Source organism: Meriones unguiculatus, chromosome 20 (assembly GCF_030254825.1).
Source record: "Meriones unguiculatus strain TT.TT164.6M chromosome 20, Bangor_MerUng_6.1, whole genome shotgun sequence".
Taxonomy (NCBI): domain Eukaryota; kingdom Metazoa; phylum Chordata; class Mammalia; order Rodentia; family Muridae; genus Meriones; species Meriones unguiculatus.
The window spans coordinates 63,599,540-63,621,032 of NC_083367.1; the positions used below are offsets into that span (position 1 = coordinate 63,599,540).

At 43.1% G+C, this 21,493-nt stretch overlaps 1 protein-coding gene across 4 annotated transcripts in view; it reads right to left on the minus strand.

Moving 5' to 3' along the window:
* Positions 1-21,493, minus strand: part of Tulp4 (TUB like protein 4) — a 133,607-nt gene that overhangs the window by 9,381 nt on the left and 102,733 nt on the right. For all 4 annotated transcript variants that reach the window (XM_060373412.1, XM_021635738.2, XM_021635737.2 and 1 more), the window contains 7 exons: positions 18,539-18,705; positions 13,617-13,841; positions 12,520-12,754; positions 9,113-9,257; positions 6,911-7,055; positions 5,122-5,215; positions 1,537-1,680 (listed from right to left, as the gene is read on the minus strand). In XM_060373412.1, coding sequence (XP_060229395.1) covers positions 1,537-1,680; positions 5,122-5,215; positions 6,911-7,055; positions 9,113-9,257; positions 12,520-12,754; positions 13,617-13,841; positions 18,539-18,705 — 1,155 coding nt within the window. The remainder of the gene's footprint in view (positions 1-1,536; positions 1,681-5,121; positions 5,216-6,910; positions 7,056-9,112; positions 9,258-12,519; positions 12,755-13,616; positions 13,842-18,538; positions 18,706-21,493) is intronic.

The window sequence follows — 21,493 nt, forward strand, 5'->3', positions numbered from 1 at the left end:
CAACCAGTGTATATTCCATTTACTATCTAGTGTCACTTCATGAATGACGAACGCCAACAGTGACGTGTAGGCAGGTGCTCAGAGCCACAGTCTGTGCTTCTACTGGCAGCAGGGCGGACTCCAACTTCAGTCCCCTCAACCCACTGAGTAGCTGTGTCTCTTCCTCAGAGAATACTCTCACAGGTCCAGAGGCCTGACATGTGGTGTTAAATGCTGCATAGCAACAAATAACTGAGCAAGCAGGGTCTAACAGGCTCACTGTATGGACTGGCTGACTTTGCACCCAAACAGCAGAATGCAACTACCAAGTTATCAAAAGTTAAGCCTGGCCTTGTGGCTGTAGCTCCCTCTTCCCTGGGACCTCCACTAAGGTATTTCATCCTCTGGCTGCAGATTCTGGGTCCCACCTCAAGCTCCCCTATCACTCTTTTGCTGATCTCTCTTTGATCTCCAGAAAGCAATGACTTCGGCTATTTCCCTCTCCGACTAAGAATCTCTGTGGAGTCACAATCACTGAGGTGAGCCCTCAGACAGTGCATTCCATCCTCTCAACTGAGAACCACACACAGCAATGACAGCTACTGCAGCAATGCAATTGTGGAGAAAGCTCTCTTCACTGCATCTGGGACAACAGAATGGTTGTCAGGGGAAAGTATACACCTCATCTAAACCATCAACAGAGTACATGCCAAGCTCAAGTATCCATAGTTCATTCACTGAAGGGCAGGTACTGGTGCTGGAAGTAGGGTCCATGTCTACAAAACTGCAAATGGGCCTGTACTTAAAAAGAGGGATGTTTCTCAAGTGCCCTTGGGTAACTGAGGCTAGTTAGATATAATTCATTGGCAGCCAGTGGAAAGTACCTTGATCTATGAATAAAATAGGACCATTTAAGAATCTGTGCTAAAAAGCATCTTTAACTCAAGCCAGGCCTGTGTGCTGACAGAGGCTCGCTCTGAGTGGTAGGAGTGTATTCAGATACAAAGGCCCTGAGTCCTGGACATAGGGCCGGTCTGAGGGGCTGGGATCTGTGAGCACCACATACCGCTAGAGAGGTGCCCTCTAAGCAGGGATAGAAAGGACAGAAGCTAGGAGAGACCACCGAGACAGAGTTTAGTTCTGATTTCACACAGCCCTTCTAGCTTAGGTTCCTGTCTCCAGGTTCCTGCCCTGACTTCCCTTCCTAAAAGAGTATAATTTGTCAGATGAAATAAATGCTATCCTCCCCAAGGATAGGTTTTGGTCAGAGTGTTTATGTATGCAACAGAAAGCAAAGAAAGACAACACGTCATGTGAGGAGTGCTCTGTGAATTGTCATCACTACCTTAACCATCCATGCTCTGGTAGTTTCCCTCCTGCCAAAGAGCACCCTCTGTGCTTTTCCTCACAGGATACATTAAGCCTCTTACGCTTACTGAGTGAGGTGGGCCTTTTTCAAACCTCATCAGCAACTGTACAAAATGGCTTAACACTCTGTCCCCTTGCATGATCTACTAAGAAAGGAACTGTTCAGACAAGTCCACATATGTGACATACCTGGTAAATCATCCTCATCTTCACTGAAAACGTTTGGGTTGAAGACAGGTAGATTAATATAGTCCATGGAAATCTTCCTAACTTCTGGGAGATAAATTGTCATCTGCCGAGGCTGGAGATGCAGCAGGCTGGTTTTATAGATCACTGGTGGGAGGAAGGAGGACACAGTTAAGGAAGCACAGCAGAGGAGAGCCCCAGACTCAGTGTGATGGAGACAAATGCAGGGCCATGGACCCTGCTGTTGGCAGGCAGATCTGCACAGGCTGGAGGGCAGCTCTCGGCTCTTAGCTTCCTGCGATGCACACCATGTGGGATTGGAGTACTCTTGGTCTGTCCACAGAACCACAAACTCTAAATGCCAAAAACACACCTTGAACATCCTTAAAAGCTTCTTTTGGAAGCAGAAGGATAATTTAGTTGAAACACTGTTGCTGAGAGCTATTTGACACCTGAGGGACTGGGTACCATAGAGGCACGAGGAGCCGCTGCTTTTGAGACTGAATTGCACCTTACTGACTCTCACCTATGTGATCTGTGGAAGGGTTTACCGCACCTCTACAGTTTGTCTACACCTTAACATTTACGGTGATTAACACAGTTAAGAGGAAGCCTAAGTTGTAAATAAAAATTAGAAAAGAGAAAATTAAGTTTAAAATTATGAATCTAAGTTTTACAAGCAGGTTAAAAATACAATTAGGCTTCTGTCAATTCTTTTATGATTAAATGTTTATTATTATGAATTCAATCGTGTGTATGTGTGAGAGATACATATGTGCCATGACACACATGTGAGGTTAGTTCTATCCTGCCATTTAGGAGATCAAACTTAGGCTGGTTGGCCTTTAGTCAGTGAGCAATCTCACTGACCCATCTTTCCTATAAAGCTGTACCCAGACATACTTTTACTCGGCATTTTTTGGTAAGAAAAGCCACATCCTGGGTCTATCATTGCTTCTCCCCTGGCTCTGGGCCTGACAAACCAGCACTGCTCTGAAGTCCTGGCTTTTGCTGAGACTTCTGTATGAACCTGGCACTCAGGAGTTGTCTTTCTCACCCATAGTCACATCACTCTTGCCCATAAAAAATATCTATTATTTTGGTGGAAAAGTCCTATATTGTTCTGAGTTAGTGCAAAAGTGCTATCTGTGTTATCCAGATAAATAAAGAACAATTTTCCTTTTAACTGAGGAATAATTACAAACATCATTTACTGCTTTCTCTTTTTTTCTCCTCTTGCTCTTTCTCCCTCTCTCCTTCCTTCTCTTTCTCACACTCCACCTTTTTCTACTCTCTCAGTCCTCTATTTACTTTACTTTAACACTCTTTTAACACTCTTCTAAAATTTGAATCTATGACATAATACTCAGGTTATGTAAAAAAAAAAAAATGAAGAAATTTCATGGATCGGTCACAGCCACCATAGCTCTCTGTATCCTATAGCCACAGGTCTCAACAAGGACTACAGGTGACCAAAAATGTGAACATGCCTAGGTACAGACAGTGAGCTTCTGGGACCATCAGCAAAGAGATGAAGGTGACATGGGACATGACCCTGGAGGTGTGCCTTCTTGCCCTAGATCAGCAGAGCTTGGACACAAGTAAAGCAGAGGGTGGGAGGGCTCCACAGTGAGACTGTCTCAGAAGAGAAGGAGGAGCGAGGAGGGGGTGGTGCCAAGAAGAAGCAGGGAAGTGAGTAACCTACTGGCTGCCATGAGGGAAGAGGCTGCCAAGAAAGAAGCCAGACCCACGTGCTGTCCTCTCCCTCAGTACTGAACTTAAACCCCCCCACCCCACCCAATGGGCTAGTCTGTTCAAACTAAAAAACAAATAATTAAATATAGGGAGTACTCACTTTCTAAGCCCATTAGAGCATCATACATTGTATTTGAAAAGATTATTAAGGTAACGAATAGTGAGTATACTTCCTAGAATCTAAAAGTTGACTTCCTTTCTGTAATGTAATCAAGTGGGGAATTCTAGGTTTGGTTGCGGTCACTATATGGACCTAACGCTCTTTTTTAAAAAGTCGATGATTAGGAGAACAATGATTCTAGTGCTTTTGTCTTGACACTCTACTGACTCACACTGGAACGGCAGGGGCCTAAAGGATACCCACTGCTCCCATTTTTAGTACCTTTACTGGCTTAACTATGGATCTACTCACCATGAGAGGACAAAATTTTGAAAAAAATACATTAAATAAATTTTTACCTCAATTCTTTCTCACAACCTATTTTAGGAAGGCTAAGCTCTCAGCGTACTGAGATGGAGGTAATGGTGACATTTGAACAAGTTACTAGGGCACAGGTGAGCGAACACTCTGTGGTCATCAGAGTGCTTTCCGATTATTGAAATACTTTAAGAAATTCCTTTTGGAGACAAGAGAGTCGTGCTATGAAAGAAAATGGGAAAAGAAAAGGGAAAGCCATTGCTCATGTAATAAAACAATATTTACTGCATAAAAACCCAATGTGCACACCATCACAGCATTTCTTTACCACATTATATAAAGCAAGATTTTTTTTTTTGAGGCTGAGGATTATTAACTCCAGTTCAAGTTTATGTTAATTCTGCTTCAATTTTATTGTAACTGAAAACTTCAGCATTAACGATCTAAACATAGTGCTGCTTCAATAAACACCTGTAGGTGCGCACAGTCCCAGGCCTTTCGCTGTGGTGGGGAGGTGATGGTGGCAGAGACCAAACCTAGAGCCCCGGGCATGCTGGGCGAGTGCTCCGCTGCTGCACTCCATCCTCAACACATTCTTAGCATCTGGTTTGCAAGAATAACCTACTTCACAAGTCTGCACAGGATACAAGGTTTATAAACAGAATCCTGCAAGGGTAATTCTCATGTAAGTGCAGAGAGCACATACTGGATGAAGGGCCAAGGTCTGCAGGCCTCGCAGAGAGAGCCATGTTTGACAGGTAAGGAGGCAACCCAGGAAGATGGCAGGAGGCAGGCAGCGCAGCAGTGCGCATCTGAAGACCCAGGAAGCATGAGGCTGCCCTGCAAAGGCTCTCCTGCCACCTGCAGGTCTTCTCTGCCCCTGAGGTAAAGGTAGTGAGCTACTACTTACTACTCACCTGGATAGAAATGCAAACGAAAACCAAAGCCTGGGCTCTGGCCCAGCCTCCACTGCCCTTCTGTGTCTCAAACCTGTCACAGGCAGGATGTTTACCGGATGAGGAAAACAAGAACTGCATTCTCAACAGCCAGCTAAATTCTTGGTTTTTTAATGCCCCTATTATTTCTCTATACAAGTTTCTTGGACTTCAAGAACCTGGGCACTGGAACTAAATCTGCTCACAACAGCCAAATGTCTACAAGTTTTTCAGTGGTCTACTGGAGATTTTGGCTACATTTACTAGTTTTATAATACAGCTTATTGGGGTGGGGGGAGGGGTGTAAACACCAGGAATAGGTCTGATTTCCTGACATCACAGTGGCTAGAGTCTGGGTGTACGCATGAATCCTATACTGTCTTAGGAGCTCATTTTCTAATTTAAGCTGCCACACGTTGAAACTGGAACCTTTACTCTGATTTCCAAATGGAACGGTAAGAAAACAGAATGAATCTTTACCTGCACCAAGGTTGGTTGGTAGGAAGGCAGCCAAGCCCACAATCTTAAACTTGGTTCCCCAGATATTGGATGTGACCTGAGCAAGATAGTTGTGCTGTGGGGGCAAGGGGAAAGAAGAAGAAAGCATCTCAGTCTATTTTCACACTGTCTATTGTGCACTTAGTATGAACACTAAAATGTAAGATGTTGTAAGTAGACACTGCAGACAACATTAAGTCTCCATCTAGGCCTCCCTTAGGATCAGAGGTTCCCGAGAGCATGTCGAGCCCCCACTTCCCAGCAGTGACACACTGAGCTGGGAGCATGTCCCCATGTGTTCAGTTTACAAGGGTCGTTAGCAGCTAGAGAGATTGCTCAAGGCGTTAAGAGCATGTACTGCTGTAAAGGACCAGATTCCATCCCCAGCACCCATATCTGGTGGCTCACAACTACATGTAACTCCAATTCCAGGGATCAGTTCAATGGTGACATGTATGTACTTGGTGCACATAAACACAAACAAGCACATATACATACATACATAAACAAATCTTTAAAAGGGTTATTAAAGGGCTCGGGATGTGGCTCAGTTTGAAGAATGCCCACCCAGCATGCATAAAGCCCTTGGGTTGATCTCTAACACTGCACAAACTCAACCTGTGCTACAAGCCTGGAATCCCACCATTTTGGAAGTTAAGTTAGGAATATCAGAAGTTCAAAGTCATCCATGGCTACACAGCAAGTTTGAGGCCACCCTAGGATAGAAGAGACGCTGTCTCAAATAAATAAATAAATAAATAAATAAATAAATAGATAGATAAATAAAATAAAATAAAATAAAATAAAAAGGCCATCAAAGTTCAGAGTAGTGGTGTATGTCTGTAGTTTCATCTAGTGAGGAGTGGGAATTTGAGGCCAGCCTAGGCAAAACAGCATGGCCTCATCTCAGAAATAGTAAAAAGTAAAGTAGGTGCTATGGACTGTAAACTTAGTATAACCGGGAAGGTAAGACAGGAGTACACTGAGCTCCAGACCAGTCTAGGCTACTAGCAATATTAAAACAAACCAATTAACCAAGAAAACAACAAAGCAATAACAACATTATGTGAAATAACAAAAACATAACCTAAAATAAAACAACAAAAATTTTACACACAATCTTGTTAATTTCTTCCTTTTAATCCTGGATAAATTCTGCAGATGTCAGCTGAGTTGAAAACACTTTATGTCCTTAAGCCTCCCAATTATCATAGTGTTTAATCAATTTTAAAGTCATTGCTATGCTCAAGGTAGATGTGAGTAAAATACGGATGAGAAGAAGACAGCTCCTGGAGGAACTTACGATGGATTTCCCTGGTTGGTAGACGAAGAAGTCTTTGATGAACATTAGAAGGGGGTTAGACACCACTTGTGTTGGCTGGGCTAGAGCAGGAGGCCTTCACAGAGAAGGCACAAACTAACTGAGTTAGGGCTGGAGGAGGGCAAAACCAAGGAGGAGCTGGAGAGGCTAATAAGTCAGGCAGAACCCAGGCAGAGGGAAGGAAGGCTTCGGAAGGCAGAAAGGAGAGACTGGGGCTATGGTCAGTGTTCCTTTCCTAGAACTGAGGAGTCGCCGCAGGACAGAAGGCGAAAGTGAAGAGGGGAATACATTCAGTCAGCTCTCCTGAGGAGCACTCTAGCAAGAGAGCTGTACAGTCTGCATGCAGGTGTGGCGAGGAGCAGGACGGGCAAGCTGGGAAGGGTGGTGGTGCTTCCAGAGAGCCTGACAGTTTAACTGTGTGCAGGTCCACTGTCAGCTGTGCATGTCTACCTGCGTGATGTCTTCAAAAGGAAACTCTCTCCGAGTCAGGCTGGGCGAACCCATGGAGGGCTTGCGCATGGGCAATCGGGGAGACCGAGAAATCTCTTGAGCAGCCCGGGGCAGCTTGGGTGACTTTCTGGCCTCAATGCTGATCCTGCGTAGACAAGGGCAGAAGTCAGACATGTACAAAGGGATGCATCTGGATCCAGAATGCCTCTGATACTCCTGTGGATGGTAGCTCTCAATGGTCAGAGACCTAATTTCACAAAGCACTCTCTTGCTTTTCTGACTTAGGAACGAGAGAAAAGAATACTTAGCATTCAAAAAACTTAAACAATATGGAGATTACACCAAGTGATTCATCTGTAAGAGCATGGAGTCACTACCTACTGACATGTAGTATGTTGAGAAAAGTCTACAGGCCATTTGCCACAGGTTTGGAGAATCACCCTAGGAAAATGGTAGGGGAAAGACTGTTTCGCATCCTAAGGCCACTGTGACTTACAAGACTCAGTCTATGTTAGTTTGGATTTTAGCAGATTACTTAACACTCCCATCTATAACATTTAAGCCAAATCATGATTCTAAAGCTTTTCTGCTGCCTCTGATTCCATGTTCTATCTCTACTCCTTTATTTACAATGTAAAGATACAGGCATTTAACACTAGTCTACCCAAATGATGGTGCTATGAAAACAGCTATGTTAAGGTTTATAATGCATCAGAAAAATGCACAAAGCACCAGATATATACTATTTTCAAACTTGGTGAGAAACTTCAAGCTCCAGAAAAATGGGAAAATGGAGAATTGAGCTTCAAGCTAAGGCTATTGGCTTAGCTTCTGTATAAGAGTTTCAGGCAGAAGGGAATGAAGAAGGGGGACCATTCACAAGAGTGATAGAACCTTCAAAGAATATTTAGACAAAATGTGTAATAACAGGGAATGGAAAAACACTACAGAATGCTACAAGTTCATAATTTTATGTGCAGTTTTAGCAAACTTTAGATAAAAAACAATGACTCATTATTGGAGCAGCTGGGCAGTAGAATAATTGTTTACCCTTCGTTCATGTCATATACATATAGTTTGGCTATAAAGTAGATCTGAGAATTCTTACATAACTGTTGCAGAAATTTAATTTGGTATAGTCACCTTATAATGATACTTTGCAGTTTCCGCTAAAATTTAAAATGTATTTAACTCATGACCATGTAATTTCTTTCATAAGATATACCAGAGAAGTGATATTTCCCAAAAGATTTACACAAAAAAGGTTTATAATGGATTTATTCATCACAGTCCCAAACTTGAGACTATCAACTATCCATTGACTAGGAAAACACATAATGACATGTTTGTTATAATGAAACAATCCCATAGAGGGTTTTAAAATGAAAAGGCAAACTACTGATACCCATATTCATATAAAATTCAATAGTAAAAAAATAATTTATAGCAACAGAAGACATGATGAATGCAAGAAGCACAACAGAACTTCCAGGATGATGGGCATGTCCTTTATCCTCAACCAGAGACATACTGGTCAATCAACTGCCCAATGTACCAGATATTTAAAAGATGGCCAGTTGAGGTACCTAGAACGGTATGGAAATCACACCCTGATTTGCATGCTATCACAGAACTCTAAACAAGCAAGGGTCTTGAGGAGGTTCTGTCTGTCCATTACTGCCCATAGATAAGCCTTGTCTGTCTAGTCACACAGCCATGACAGCAAGAGGAGAAAGTGTTCTCGCAGGTGATGACTGTCTTTGCCTTCCTCAGACAGTGTTACAGGCACAGAAGCTGGCCTTCTCTTCAACACAACACATCAGTTTATAAAACACTCTTTTCTTAATCTGGAAGGGAAAGCAAGCAAGTGGGAAAGCGATGGCTGCTCTAAGTCACCCACCCTCACTGCTGACCTTAGCATACTTTCTATTCTGAAGGAAAAGCAAAGCAGGCAGGCAAGCTGTAATTATTCCAGAAAGAACCTTCCAGAATGAAAAATGATGAGAAAACAAGAGTTGATTTTGCTGCTGTCTAAGTGCGACCTTCCTTTCCTTCCTATTCCTTTCATTGTAGCCAAGTAGAGCTGCAATGTGGACCCAAGCAGTTTAGAATCTCATTACAGTCATCGTCAATGGAACTCTGTTCCTAGAACAAACAATGTCACATCACATAGAGGCACAACAAAGGAAAGGCTACTGTTACCTTGGGAGTTTGGGTGATTTACTAGCTCTGGAAATTTTAGGAGACTTTTTGGCAGCCCAATCGTCACTCAGTTCAATGTCACTGGAGTCTGAGCAGTTGCAGCTGTCAATCACAGTAGAAATCAAGCTGTTCCCATAGATCTCATCTGTAAGAAACCAACCATCAGTGTAAGCAACTGTTACTGGTACATAGAACTGCTATCTAGGCTGACTTTATTGGCTTCCTCACTGGCTTAGAGGTTAAAATAGAAATGTCCTTTTCCTTTTATATTTTTTATGCTCTTTTCTAAACAGAAGTAGGTAATTTCTACAACTGTTGTTAAAATGGATGATGTTTTAGTGCCCCAGAAATATACAAACTTGCTCATTGTGCCAAAAGCCAAAAAACAAAAACCTTCACTGCTGAGCCTCACAATACTCAGGTGACTTAGGCTTGTGGGAACTTTCAAGTAGACTGTAAAGTGACGTTGAGAGCTCATCCAGACTTCCTGGAACCTGCTTCTGCCCTGAGAAGGCCAACTGGTCCAGGCCTGTAGGAACTATAACCTTGCCAAGTAGGGTCCATGCCAAGAATGTCTAGAATGATGATTCTAGAATTGCCACAGGATGTCTATGGCCTGACAATCCCACCTGGTGAAGCTAACCCCTGTTAGAGGGCTGAAGGGAGACTCTGGACAGTGGTAACATGCAGTGGTGCTTTCGGGTTGCTCTATGTGTACTTCATACAGAAGCCATTTACCTTCATTTTGCCTGTCGGGCATCAGAAGGAAAATTGAGGCCCAAAATAGAGGGTAAGAAAAAGCACAGAGTGGACCAAGCACAGAACTGCAATTAGACACCTATTCCAGAGGTCTCTTGTTGCTTCCATCACAGTACACTCTCATCCCTGCTTCTTGCTACTCAATCCCCACAGCCCTGCCTTGTGTTCATATATCCCTGGATGGCCTTGAACTTGCTACATAGTTAAGGATCTGCTCTTCAGAGCTTCCTACTCTCAATTCTGAAAGGTGAGGATACAGGCACGTCACACTATGCCTAGTTTATGGAAGCATTGAACGCAGGCTGTTGTGTGTGCTGGGCAAGTACTGTATGCAGGCCAAGCTACATCTCCAGCCCCACAATGATAATTCCACGCCAATTCTATTTGTCAAGACACTTGGTGAACATTTCTAGCAGTAAATAAAAAAATTAAGGTTACAAATCCTCTGAGCTGCTTTGTATATACCATTTAGTTGCCAATTAGTCACACTGTGCCTTGTGACACAGCTTCTATTTCTGTCACGAGGTGTTTGAATTTAATGAACTTTTCCAGTGCTTAAACTGTCCTGTGTTCTAGCAGGTTCCACAAGGGGCTCAGGTACCACATACAACGGGCAAGGACTTGGTGTTTGTGGATTCACTTCATTACTTTTAATTATAAAAAATATTAAGATAAATGACCTCATTTCCCAAAGAAGTGTTAGCGACTGAGCACTATATATTTGGTGTGAGTTGTCAGTATGAACATGAAGAAAAACCAGACAGCTAAGCCTGGCCTTAGGAGGCTGCAGCCCCCTCTGCAGAGGGAAGTCAGGCACATGGGGGAAAGAAACAAGCCCTTTACCCAAAAGATCTTAGTATTTGGTCTCAGCCTAGGTTTGTAGAGCTGTGCCTACAAAGTATGCAGGCTCGGAGAGACCTGGCCCTATACTTCTCCCATCAGTAAGCTGTCCCCCTGAAGCCATTCTCTCCAATTTTCCATCTTTCCTTTCCCTCCTGGTCTGACTGCATGCCCTCACTTCTTCCTCTCATTCCTTCTATCCTTGGTACGAACTGATCATGCTAGTCAAAAGTCAAGAAATATGATGAGGATTCATGGTTTAAAGCTGAGGCTTATTGCTCTTAACTTCATATGAGAACCCTGGTGGAGAACACTGCCACAGTTGCTGTGGTAATGCCTAGAACACGGTTGGAGCAGACATGTACAGTCCTGGCAAGAGCAAGTGAGACTGAGACTGAATATGGCCACTGCTTTAAGAACTAAGAAGCCCTTGGTCACACATATTATGGCAGCTTCAGGGACACAAGGAGGTATAAAGGCCACTCTAACGGGGAGTAGTGAACTGACACTAGGAAGTGGAGGGTATTAACCAATGAACCAAATCCAATCTAAACAATGTTGTCTCAAGGTCTGGTGCTACAAAAATGACCAGTTCCCCTTCCAGGGTCAGCAGGCTCCTGAGAATGACTGTAGTGTGCCAGCCAGTACACTATGACAGGTGATGGACACCAAGATCAATGTTGTACATTCTGTGGCAGTGTTCACAGAATTTATAAGCTGCAGTTACTCACATGTACATTCAACTGGCAACTAACTGGCACAAAAACCCCACAGTACCTTCCTGTGGAGGCCTCAGTCTAGGATCCTATAGAGAGGCATCTTTAATATATCTAAGCACCGATGCCCAAGAGGGGATTCCCACAAGGACAAAATGATGTTTCATGTCAGAACTATAATGGATCAGTAAGAAACTTTCACTAGAACCTACTGGAAAACTAAATACTGGATTAGCAGGGCAGAGGAAAAAGCATAAGGCTGAGGTGGGCTGAAGGCTTGAAACTGAATTCTGTCACCCTCCTGAGAAGGCAGAGACTTACTTTTTTCTCTACTCCCCTCAGTACTACACTTCAGTACTCAATGGATGCTTGTTCTGTGACAGTGAGAGGGGCTATAATCAGTGCCAGAAGACTTACATAGAGTAACTTCAAAAATGTTCCACACTAACCAGATTAAAGAGGTCTCAGAAACAAGTATTCTCCTTGAACGGCATTAAGAGTAATATTAAGAGTAATATTCCATTTTACGAAAGAAGGGGGAAGTAGAAAGACCTGGAGGGGACAGGAGCTCCAAAAGGAGACCAACAGAGCCAAAATAAAATAAAACAAAAAACTGGGCCCTGGGAGTCCTGCACAGACTGATACTCCAATCAAGGACCATGCATGGAGTGGACCTAAAACCCCTGCTCAGATGTAGCCCATAGACTCAGTCTCCATGTAGGTTCCCTAGTAAGGGAAGCAGGGGCTGTCTCTAACATGAACTCAGTGGCTGGCTCTTTGATCACCTCCCCCTGAGCGGAGAGCGGCCTTACCAGTCCACAGAGAAAAACAATACAGCCAGTCCTGATGAGACCTGATAGGCTAGGGTCAGATGGAAGGGAAGGAGGACCTCCCCTATCAGTGGACTAGGGGAGGGGAATAGGGCAAGAAGAGGGAAGAACAGTGGGGTTGGGAGGGGACACAAATTGAATTAATTACAATAAATAATAAATAAAATTTTAAATGTAAAAAACAAAAACAACAACAAAACAAAGAGTGATACTCCACAACCACACAAGAACAGGGTCTCAGTCCCTGAAGCAAGGGGGCCACCTGATTTGCTGTCTGTCCGAGGGTCCATGATCACAAACTCTGGCCGCAGTTTGCTGATGCGCCTCCCCTTGAGAATGGGCACGAGTCCGCCCAGATACTCCAGGTAGAGCGTGTAGCAGGGCCCACCGACCTCTGGATCATCCTCTGTACGTTTCATGGTGCAGTGTAGCCGCTCATTGCCCGCTGAGGGGTAGCTGACAAAGTCTCGCATGTTGTTGGGGTCTGGAATCGGGGGCTAAAGGCAGGACACAGGCAGAAAAAGCACATCTAGAATTTCAGAAAAAAAAGGAGCAAGTACAGGGCAGACTGGCTTCTGTCATAGCCACTCTGGAAGAGTATAGACCAGGCAGAGGTCAACTGTATTCTGTGAAATAGCAACTCAAAATTGTGCAATTAAGTGAGGGTCGCACTTTGGAATGCAACAACTGGTGACAGCTTGGACCCCTACTTTTTCTGATATATTACACAAGAACTCCTGGCACATTATCAATATTGTAAGGCAACTTAGAAAAAAATAACCATTAGACTCTAGAACTCTAATGTATTAGGAGAAAAGTGATCAAGTCAATCTAGAGACATAACACAGGAAAGGTCCTATGTGTGCAGGGCCTGAGATGACTAGAAAGCCGCAGGTAACTAGCAGGTGGCTGGTCTGTTTCACATGCTGCCTCTTTACAGGCATTTCCCGGGGACAGCCGTATAAAAGATGGCTGGGAGCTGCACTATATGGAAGTCACACTCAGTACAGTGGGGAGAACAGCAAGTCTGAGAACTGGTTTGGACCCAATCCTAACTAGTCTCCTAACTAGCTTTAGAAGAAGTTATTGTCCTTATATGAACTTGTTTACTACTTTATCAAGTGAAAACAATGTTAGAATCTGCTGGAAGTCAAGAGAAAATCTCATGTGGACACTAACTAACTAACAGGAATGCCAGGCAGGCTGCAGACGCATAGTCCATGCAGCCATCCCTAGGCACTCTAATGGAGAATCAGAGAAGTCTCTGCATTACCTCTGGTACCCTCCCCCATCTTTCCTGTCTCTTGTTGGAGAAAGGCTAGGAAGGAAGAACAGGAAGAACAGAGGGGAAGTCTCTACCTTGATAGTGGGAATGAAGGCAGTGGAGAGGTAGGAACAGAGTCGAGGGGGCAAGGTCAGTTTGCTGACGTCCTTGTCTTCTCGAAGGGTGCTGGCAATGGCCTGCTGGCACAACAGCTGGAGGCTGGACACTCGATGCTCTACACGGACCACATACAGGGCTGGTCCTGAGGCCATAAGCAGCCGAGAATCCCGATGGCCCCAACAGATAGAGATGATAGGGCGCTGCAGGGGGAGAGGGGTACAGTTAAACTTGACTGAGCAAAATAAAGTCATTTGACAGTTTTGAGAACACTGGTTTTTCAAAGCACAGCAGAGAAGACTAGCTCTGTACGGCATGGTCCCTAAACGCAGGGGCCACTGCTTAAGGGTACACTCCCCTGTACCTCTCACCCATTGGCGGCCCCCATGAGTTACACGGTGACAGAGGTAGCCTACATGACCTTTTTCAATTCTTCTAAGAGACAGCACTTCAGGGGCAAATTAACACTGGATGTGGTCTCTAAGTCACAAAACTGGGGACTAATCCCCAGCTCTAAGCCTCCTACATTTTTATGATTCAAATAGGAATACTGTGAGAATTATAGGAGAAGGTAGCACCGTGGTGCTTTTGGGATCTATTATGGCTACAACCCAGGAATTAAGACATTGTTGTTCTCAATTCTCCTCAAAGCACTGGGTCAGGAATAGCAAGCAGAGCTCTCTTTGGAAAAGGGAGAGTTGGAGAAGTGGAGTTCCTCCTGGAGACTCTAGGGTTTTATGAGGATCGCCTTTGAAAACATAAGCTGCAATCCAAATATGCACATGTTAGAAACTTACTGAACTAAATCTCAGACTCAAGAGCATTATCTAAGTAAGAGTATTATATAAACCATGCAAGGTAGAAGGAGATGAAAGGCTGTGCTGGAGAAACAGGAGATTTGGTCACACTGATCCAGACACATGGAGTGCTAATTTAATGAGGTCTCCAGAGGCTCCAGACATCACAAGTGGAGATGTCAGATCTTTTATATGAATGACAGATAGGAACAGAATTTTCACAACACTTTAGTGGCAAACATCAAGATAAAAGAAGCACATAAAGACAATTCCTTAAAATAGCCCCTAGGGTCAACTAATTCTGGTTTCTACTTCAAAAAGCAAAATGCACGGCTGAACATAATTTATCTTGTATTTTTATCCATGAGGCTGGCCAACAGCTCCCCCATCAAAGAACATCATGTATTTATTCGCTATGGATTCAGAAACTCAGGTCTGAGGGCTTGTGTAACATTCCAAGCTAGGCTTCAACAATGAGATGATTCCACAGAGGGCACACTGTTAAAGGAGGGAGGGACCTGTTAACTTACCACAAGCCATAATCATTGTTAATGATACAGCAGGCGTGTGTGCGCACGCACACACACACACGCGCACATGTATGTGGCTGTGTATGTACATGTGAGTTTGTGTGTATGCATATGCATGTGTATGGGTGTGTGTGGGGGAAGCGGTCATAAATTCTGAAGCTGCATATTAGGACAGGGGCTCTAGTTTCACCAAACTTAGACTTTGATTTGTTGGTTGGAAGTGCTGGGGAATCATGCTGCAGAAGCACACTGTCCCTGGGCTGAATCCCTAGCCTTTATGCTCAGCTTTAAAGACAGCTGCTTATCTTACCTTTGCACCCTATCCCCGATATACATACATTCCTAGCTTAGTGGTCAAGTCACGATGACTTGTACAATCTGACATTCGAGCTGCCTGCAGAAATATGATTTGTTTCCTGCAAGTTTCCATTCCTTTTTGATAGACGAATGGCGCTACTACGCCAGCAGTGCAGGACTGCAGAAGGCAGACTCCTGTCCTCTTCCCTCCTAGTTTTGCTTTCTGGGAACTATTCCTGTATAACAGCTAATTACATGTCAGATATAAAGTTATCCTAAGCATGTATCTCTTTTCGTTATACCATGAATTTACACTACTAATCCAGACCTTCAACTAAATGCAAAGTTTCAATTGCCATCCATTTAACACAATATGCACATCTTCAAAACTTATTACATTCTGGTGTCACAGTGTTTACACGCATTCTCTCACAGTCCTCTCCACTGTCAGACAGGCACTCCTGCTCAAGTTAACCCCCGAGAAGAGTGAAGATAAGTGAGCTAGGTAACTTAGTTCCAGCTAGCAAATGTGAAAACTACAGCTCTTGGCTCAACCCAATACGTGGTGCTTCTCTTACTACAAGTGGCCATCTCTCCTAAGTACTAGCGCTCTGATCCAACAAACAGCCTTAAGAATGTGTACTCTCTCACTCAGAAAATCAACCACCTGACATTCAGTATACAGAAGCCCATTTTCTCCCTAGTCCATTTGGGTAAAGGCCATTTTACTGAACAACAACAACAAAAACATGTTTATAAGAGATAAAAGGACAGGACAAACAGGCTTCTCAGACACTAGTTCTTTATGGCAGGAAAGTATCCACAGGTTGGGTGATGGCAGTACTCCAAGCTGACCATCACAGGGAAGTTAGGAAAACGAAGGCAAATGTGGCCTTTAGCTTGAAGAAAATAAGGCATTAAAGTAATACATGCTAGAGGCATTACACACTACACAGGTTTAGAGAGAAGGTCATAATCTTTTGGGCAGATTTAAAAGAGCATGTTAACAAGTTAAACATGAAAGTCTTATGAATTTAGAAAGATTGAAAAGCTTCCCATCCTCTCCTACTTGTGTTAGAGATAGGTTTCCCTGAACTGAGAAAGTAGACCAAAACATTCTCTATCCAGTGAATGGAAAGCCAGTGGGACAGGTACACACTCTAAGACAAAATCATAAGGTATGAATATTTATGGAATTCACAAATATCCAATTAAACACAAACGTCTTTAGAAAGACTGAAAAGTTTCCCCTCCTCTCCTACTTGTCTGCTACTAGCACATTTGAGTATGTCCCCAGATGTTGAAAAATTAACCCTCAAAGTTATATGATGTGGCTGGTAATTGGACAAAAGACCTTTCAGAGGTAAATGGAATTAGAGCTGGTCATAAAGTGGGGCTCCCTGAAAGCACACGTGGTTTTAGTAGGAGGGGAAGGACTCCAGCTGGTATACTTGCTCTGTCATGTATATGTTGCCCTCTGTCATACATCGATGATGTTAAGAAGGCCTTTACCAGAAGTTACACTGACCTTTCTAACGCCTCATTTCAGGTACAAGTACTCTTTCTGACTCTAGGAGAGTGGAGGAAACAGCACCAACGACCTGATTTAAAAACGTGGATTTCCTCTCAGTTTATCACCCAGCAAGGTGCATCCTATTTCCATCCGTGCTTTTTACCTACCTTCCAGTTTATCAGGAAGTCTGTCTGAAGCTGTCCTTCCTTTTTTAAATACTCTCATGGCTCCTGATGCACTCTCTTTCCTGTGCATGTCCTCTAGGCTTATCAGGCTGTCCTCAAGCCCACTTTCCACCTTGCCCTTGCTCAGTGTTCTTCTCTTTCTTTATCTTTCTTTCTTTTCTTTTTTTGGCTCGGTCTTATTAGTAGTTTATAAACATTCACACCCCTCTGTTTCATGTTCCCTCCTGCTCCTTATTTTGTTTGCATACAATGTCACATTACACAGCTAAAGTTCTGATATTTTACTCTACCTCAGAAAACATACTGTTGCTCACTCGTTATCAGCAACATCGCCAGCATCTGGAACAGTTGTTCTCAACCTGTGGGTTGTGACCCTTTGGGGTCACATATTAGATATCCTGCATATCAAATATTTACATTACAATTCATAACAGTAGCAAATTACAGTTACGAAGAAGCAATGAAAAATTTTATGGTTGGTGGTCACAACATGAGAAACTATATTAAAGGGTCACTGCATTAGGAAGGTTGAGAATCACTGCTCTAGAACAACACTTAACATATGAACGGCTCCATAAACACTGATTGACTGAAAATATTTTACGGAATAACTGCCATCACCATGAAGACATCACTCAACCTTAAAAACCTCCAAATCCAGTTTTGCCATGTCTATATTCAACTGCTGCCCTGTAGGCTGATAAATTTCCCATTTAAAATGGTTCCTTATGACACTGTATTTCCTTTGCATCCGCTACTTGCTGATTGGGGCCATACTCTAATACTGAATCTGACACTTCTTTCTTTGTTTGCCTGTTCCCACTGTTCACTTCTTTGGCACTTAATCCAATTTCACTTAACCCACTGTCTCTGTGCAGGTGACCAGGAATCCCTATCTTCAGCTTCATCTCGTCTGACCACAGTCCCACTTCCTAATTATCTCCATCTACACATCTGGCTGAACTTCTAGCTGAAAGTAAGTAAAAATATCCACCGAGATCTTCTGAGGTGAGGCTGACTTTGGAGAGGCTGATATTTAGAGACCCTCACCCATCAGGCAGTTCCATGATTGCGTGTAGCACTAAAGGACAAGCAAGCATGTCTGAAGTAAGCACTGGTTGAAACACATCTTTCTGATGCTCTACACCTTTACAAACAGCCTTGGAAACAGTAGGGCTGTCACAGATCTACTTCAGAGTTCTACTTAATTCTCCATTTATTTTTGCCTTGTAAACTTCATTTTTGTGTTACAGGAAGAACTCAAAAAAGTGACTGTCCCCCTTACAAATGACTGTGTGAAGACCTAGAACATTTATTCATTGTGTTTTTTTCTGTAAGTGGCCATATCAGAACCAGATTCCTTTATTTACTCTCTATTCATCTGCTTTTAAAAAGGAATCAAGCATTTTTGTTAAAAAGTAATAACTGCTTTATTCCCTATTTTACTGGTTTTGAAGTCAAGAGTCCAGGAAAAAATGATTAAAATACAACTTGCCAAAGCTAATTATAATAACTAGCTTATGATTATTTACCAAAACTGGAGCATAGCAACCCACTGGCACTTTCAGGTGTCCTTACCTGCACAAGTGTATCCAGCGTGAAGATGTGCTCCCCTCTGACATTGTAGAACTTGACCATGGCACTCTTCAAAAGAGGACCATTGGGCAGCTCACTCAGCTGGGCCTGCTGCTCCATCCCAGCAACGGCCAGTAGGTCTCCCTGTGTACACCACTGGGCCACCACCTCTGAAACCACACAAAAGGGTCAATTAGCATGAGAACCATCCTCAATAGCCACATCACTGTGTCCTCAGCAGCTTAGAACACACCTCCTGAACAAAGCCATCAGCGGCTCTTCCTCTTTCTTTCATGAAGGAACATTTTGTATAAGATAGTAATACTCAACTAAAAACAGGTTTAATATGGATAGGGACTGCTGTTCCTCGGAACATAATAAATCATGGTAAAAAACAGATCTAAGAATATTGGTATGTTAAAGCCAGTTATAGTAACGTGTGCCTCTAATCCCAGCTGCTTGGTAGGCTAAGGCAAAAGGGTCACAGGTGTAAGACCAGCCTGGGCTACATAGCAAGATCTAATTATTAAAGTACACACAGAGATATATACACATAAATATATAGGATGAAAAAGATAAATGCTGGAATGTTAACTACCTACCTCAGTATCATCACCCCACAACACAGCTGTGAACTCTTCCTAAGTAAGGAAAGGCCTGTGGCTGAGTCCTGTTCCATCAGGGCTCTCCTACTGTGGTGTCCTCCATGCCACAGGTCGCTAAAAGAGTCGACTTAGAAATTCTCCCATTAAAGAGTAAGCCAAGACAAACCCAAGTTTACTAATTGATATCTGGGCACCATTGGGCCCATAAAGCTCAAGCACTGGATGCACGCGGGCACAGGGAGCCCTGACTTCAGTTGAACACCTGTGAGGGTGTGAGGGAAAGGGCAAAGGCACTTGGGCTGAGTGGCAGGCAGCACGAGCCGAGAAATCTTCATACCAGAAATGACATGCCCACCTTCAAACGGCCAGTAAATGCTCTGTCTTACTCAAGTATGAACAACTACTTATCTCTTGCAGAAAAGATAGACAGACAGATAGACAGACAGATAGATAATGATTAGTACTAATAGTTATCACAGCACTTTCCCTTCCCTCAATGCCCTAAAACCACCATTTGGTCATATAGCTCTCTGAAATACAGATTCATTTTGTAGAGAGGTTGGACTAAATCACTGAAGGTGCTGCACCATGACAGCCACATAGCTCAGAACCCAGGGCTAAATCAGTGCCCAACTTATACCAGGTCACATGTGATCAAACCCCATGTTTGATGGGAATGGTTCTGATTCTAAAGCCAATGCGCTCTGTGGTCACTGAACTTCTTTAATTCCCTGAGGCAAGTCAGCCTCCCAGAGCTTTCTGAGTCAGCACAGAGCAGAAAACAGGAAACGACGCTAAGCTCATCGGTACGAACAGACCAGACCAGAGAAGGCTGTAAGCAGCTGAGACCACGCAGCCACGAACAAACAAGATTTCTCACATGAATTAAACTGATACCAGAAAACAAAAAGTAATTTCAAAAATTAAGTAAATACTGTGATTAACAAGACTTTCAATGTAACAGGAGAGGAAACCTAAAAGACAGTGTGCTCTGCACACCTGATGCCAGACTGTGTCTAGAGAAAAGCCTGCTCATGATCATGAGATTGAAATGCCCTTCTCTAAATACTAGCATTCTGTACACAAAGAAGGTAGAATAAAACTGCAACAGGATGGGCCCTGAACACAATACTAAAAAATCAGAAAAAAAAAAAAAAAAAAAAAAGATGGCAATGTTCCTAAGGTTCCTCATCTGACCCACCCAGCTTAGTGGGTGGTTGAGTAACTGTACCACTTTTTTCTTTTTTAAGATTCTGTGAATTTTTGACACAAAATGAATTTTAAAACTAGAAAGCAAGCTGTGGCCTCTGCAGCACTGGCATGGCTACACAATGCCTTCAGACTGCTCAGAACCAAGGCAAGCTGGTGCTGAGAATTCAAGTGATCTGTATGTAGAGGTGAGAGCGAGTCTAGGTCTTTATGAACAAAGCCCCAGGAATGTCATTCGTGTAGGTGCAAAGACAAGCTGAGAGTTGTCATCTGCCAAGGTGAGGTCCTCTTACCAACACTGTCACTTCATGTTCTGGCAAAAACAGAACTTGTAACATCAAGGGATACACAACAGAAAGTATTGGTTCTCTGAGATTCAGCAGGGCCCAGTTATGCTCCACTCTCTTACCTCATGAAGCCCTGAAAACAAAAACAAAAACAAAAACAAAACAAACAAACAACCTGGAATTTTGCACTGTAACAAAGGTTCTGAGTTCTCTAGAGGGGCAAGGTTCCTGAGATTGCAATACCAAATGGTCATGAATTGATGAGGAAACAAGAATAAGAGGAAGTATCCATTTGACTGCTAGATAAACAGAATAGACATAACATTTCTTTTCAATTTTTTAAATAAATTATGTTTATCACTTTAAAAAATAATTTCCAATGCTTCTTTCCAAGATTCTTATTAATATGTTTTAAATCTCTAAGGAGGCTATTTAGAATAAAAAGGCTATTTGGAAGCAGCCCAAATAAATGTTGTTTGCAGAAGCCCCTTTTTGCTTTTACTGCAGCTCTTGGCATGCAGGGGCCTGGCAAGCCTCAAAGCATCTAACTGGTCTGTTCCCATGCTTCACCTACCTTTCTCAAGGACTTCAAATGTCTGGGCATTTGGGCCTTTTACAAAGTCTACATAAAGAACAACAGCAGATTCATACTATTCTTCTTGTCGCGGTTATCTTTACCTGTCAACTGACGCAGCCCAGAGTCATCTGAGCAGAGTCTCACCTGAGGGACAGGCCTATGGGAATGGCTGCGGGGGATTTGTTTTTGTTTTTGTTTTTAAGGTTTTCCTTCTAAGACAAGGTTTCTCTGTGAAACAGCCTTGGCTGTCCTGAGACTCACTCTGTAGACCAAGCTGGCT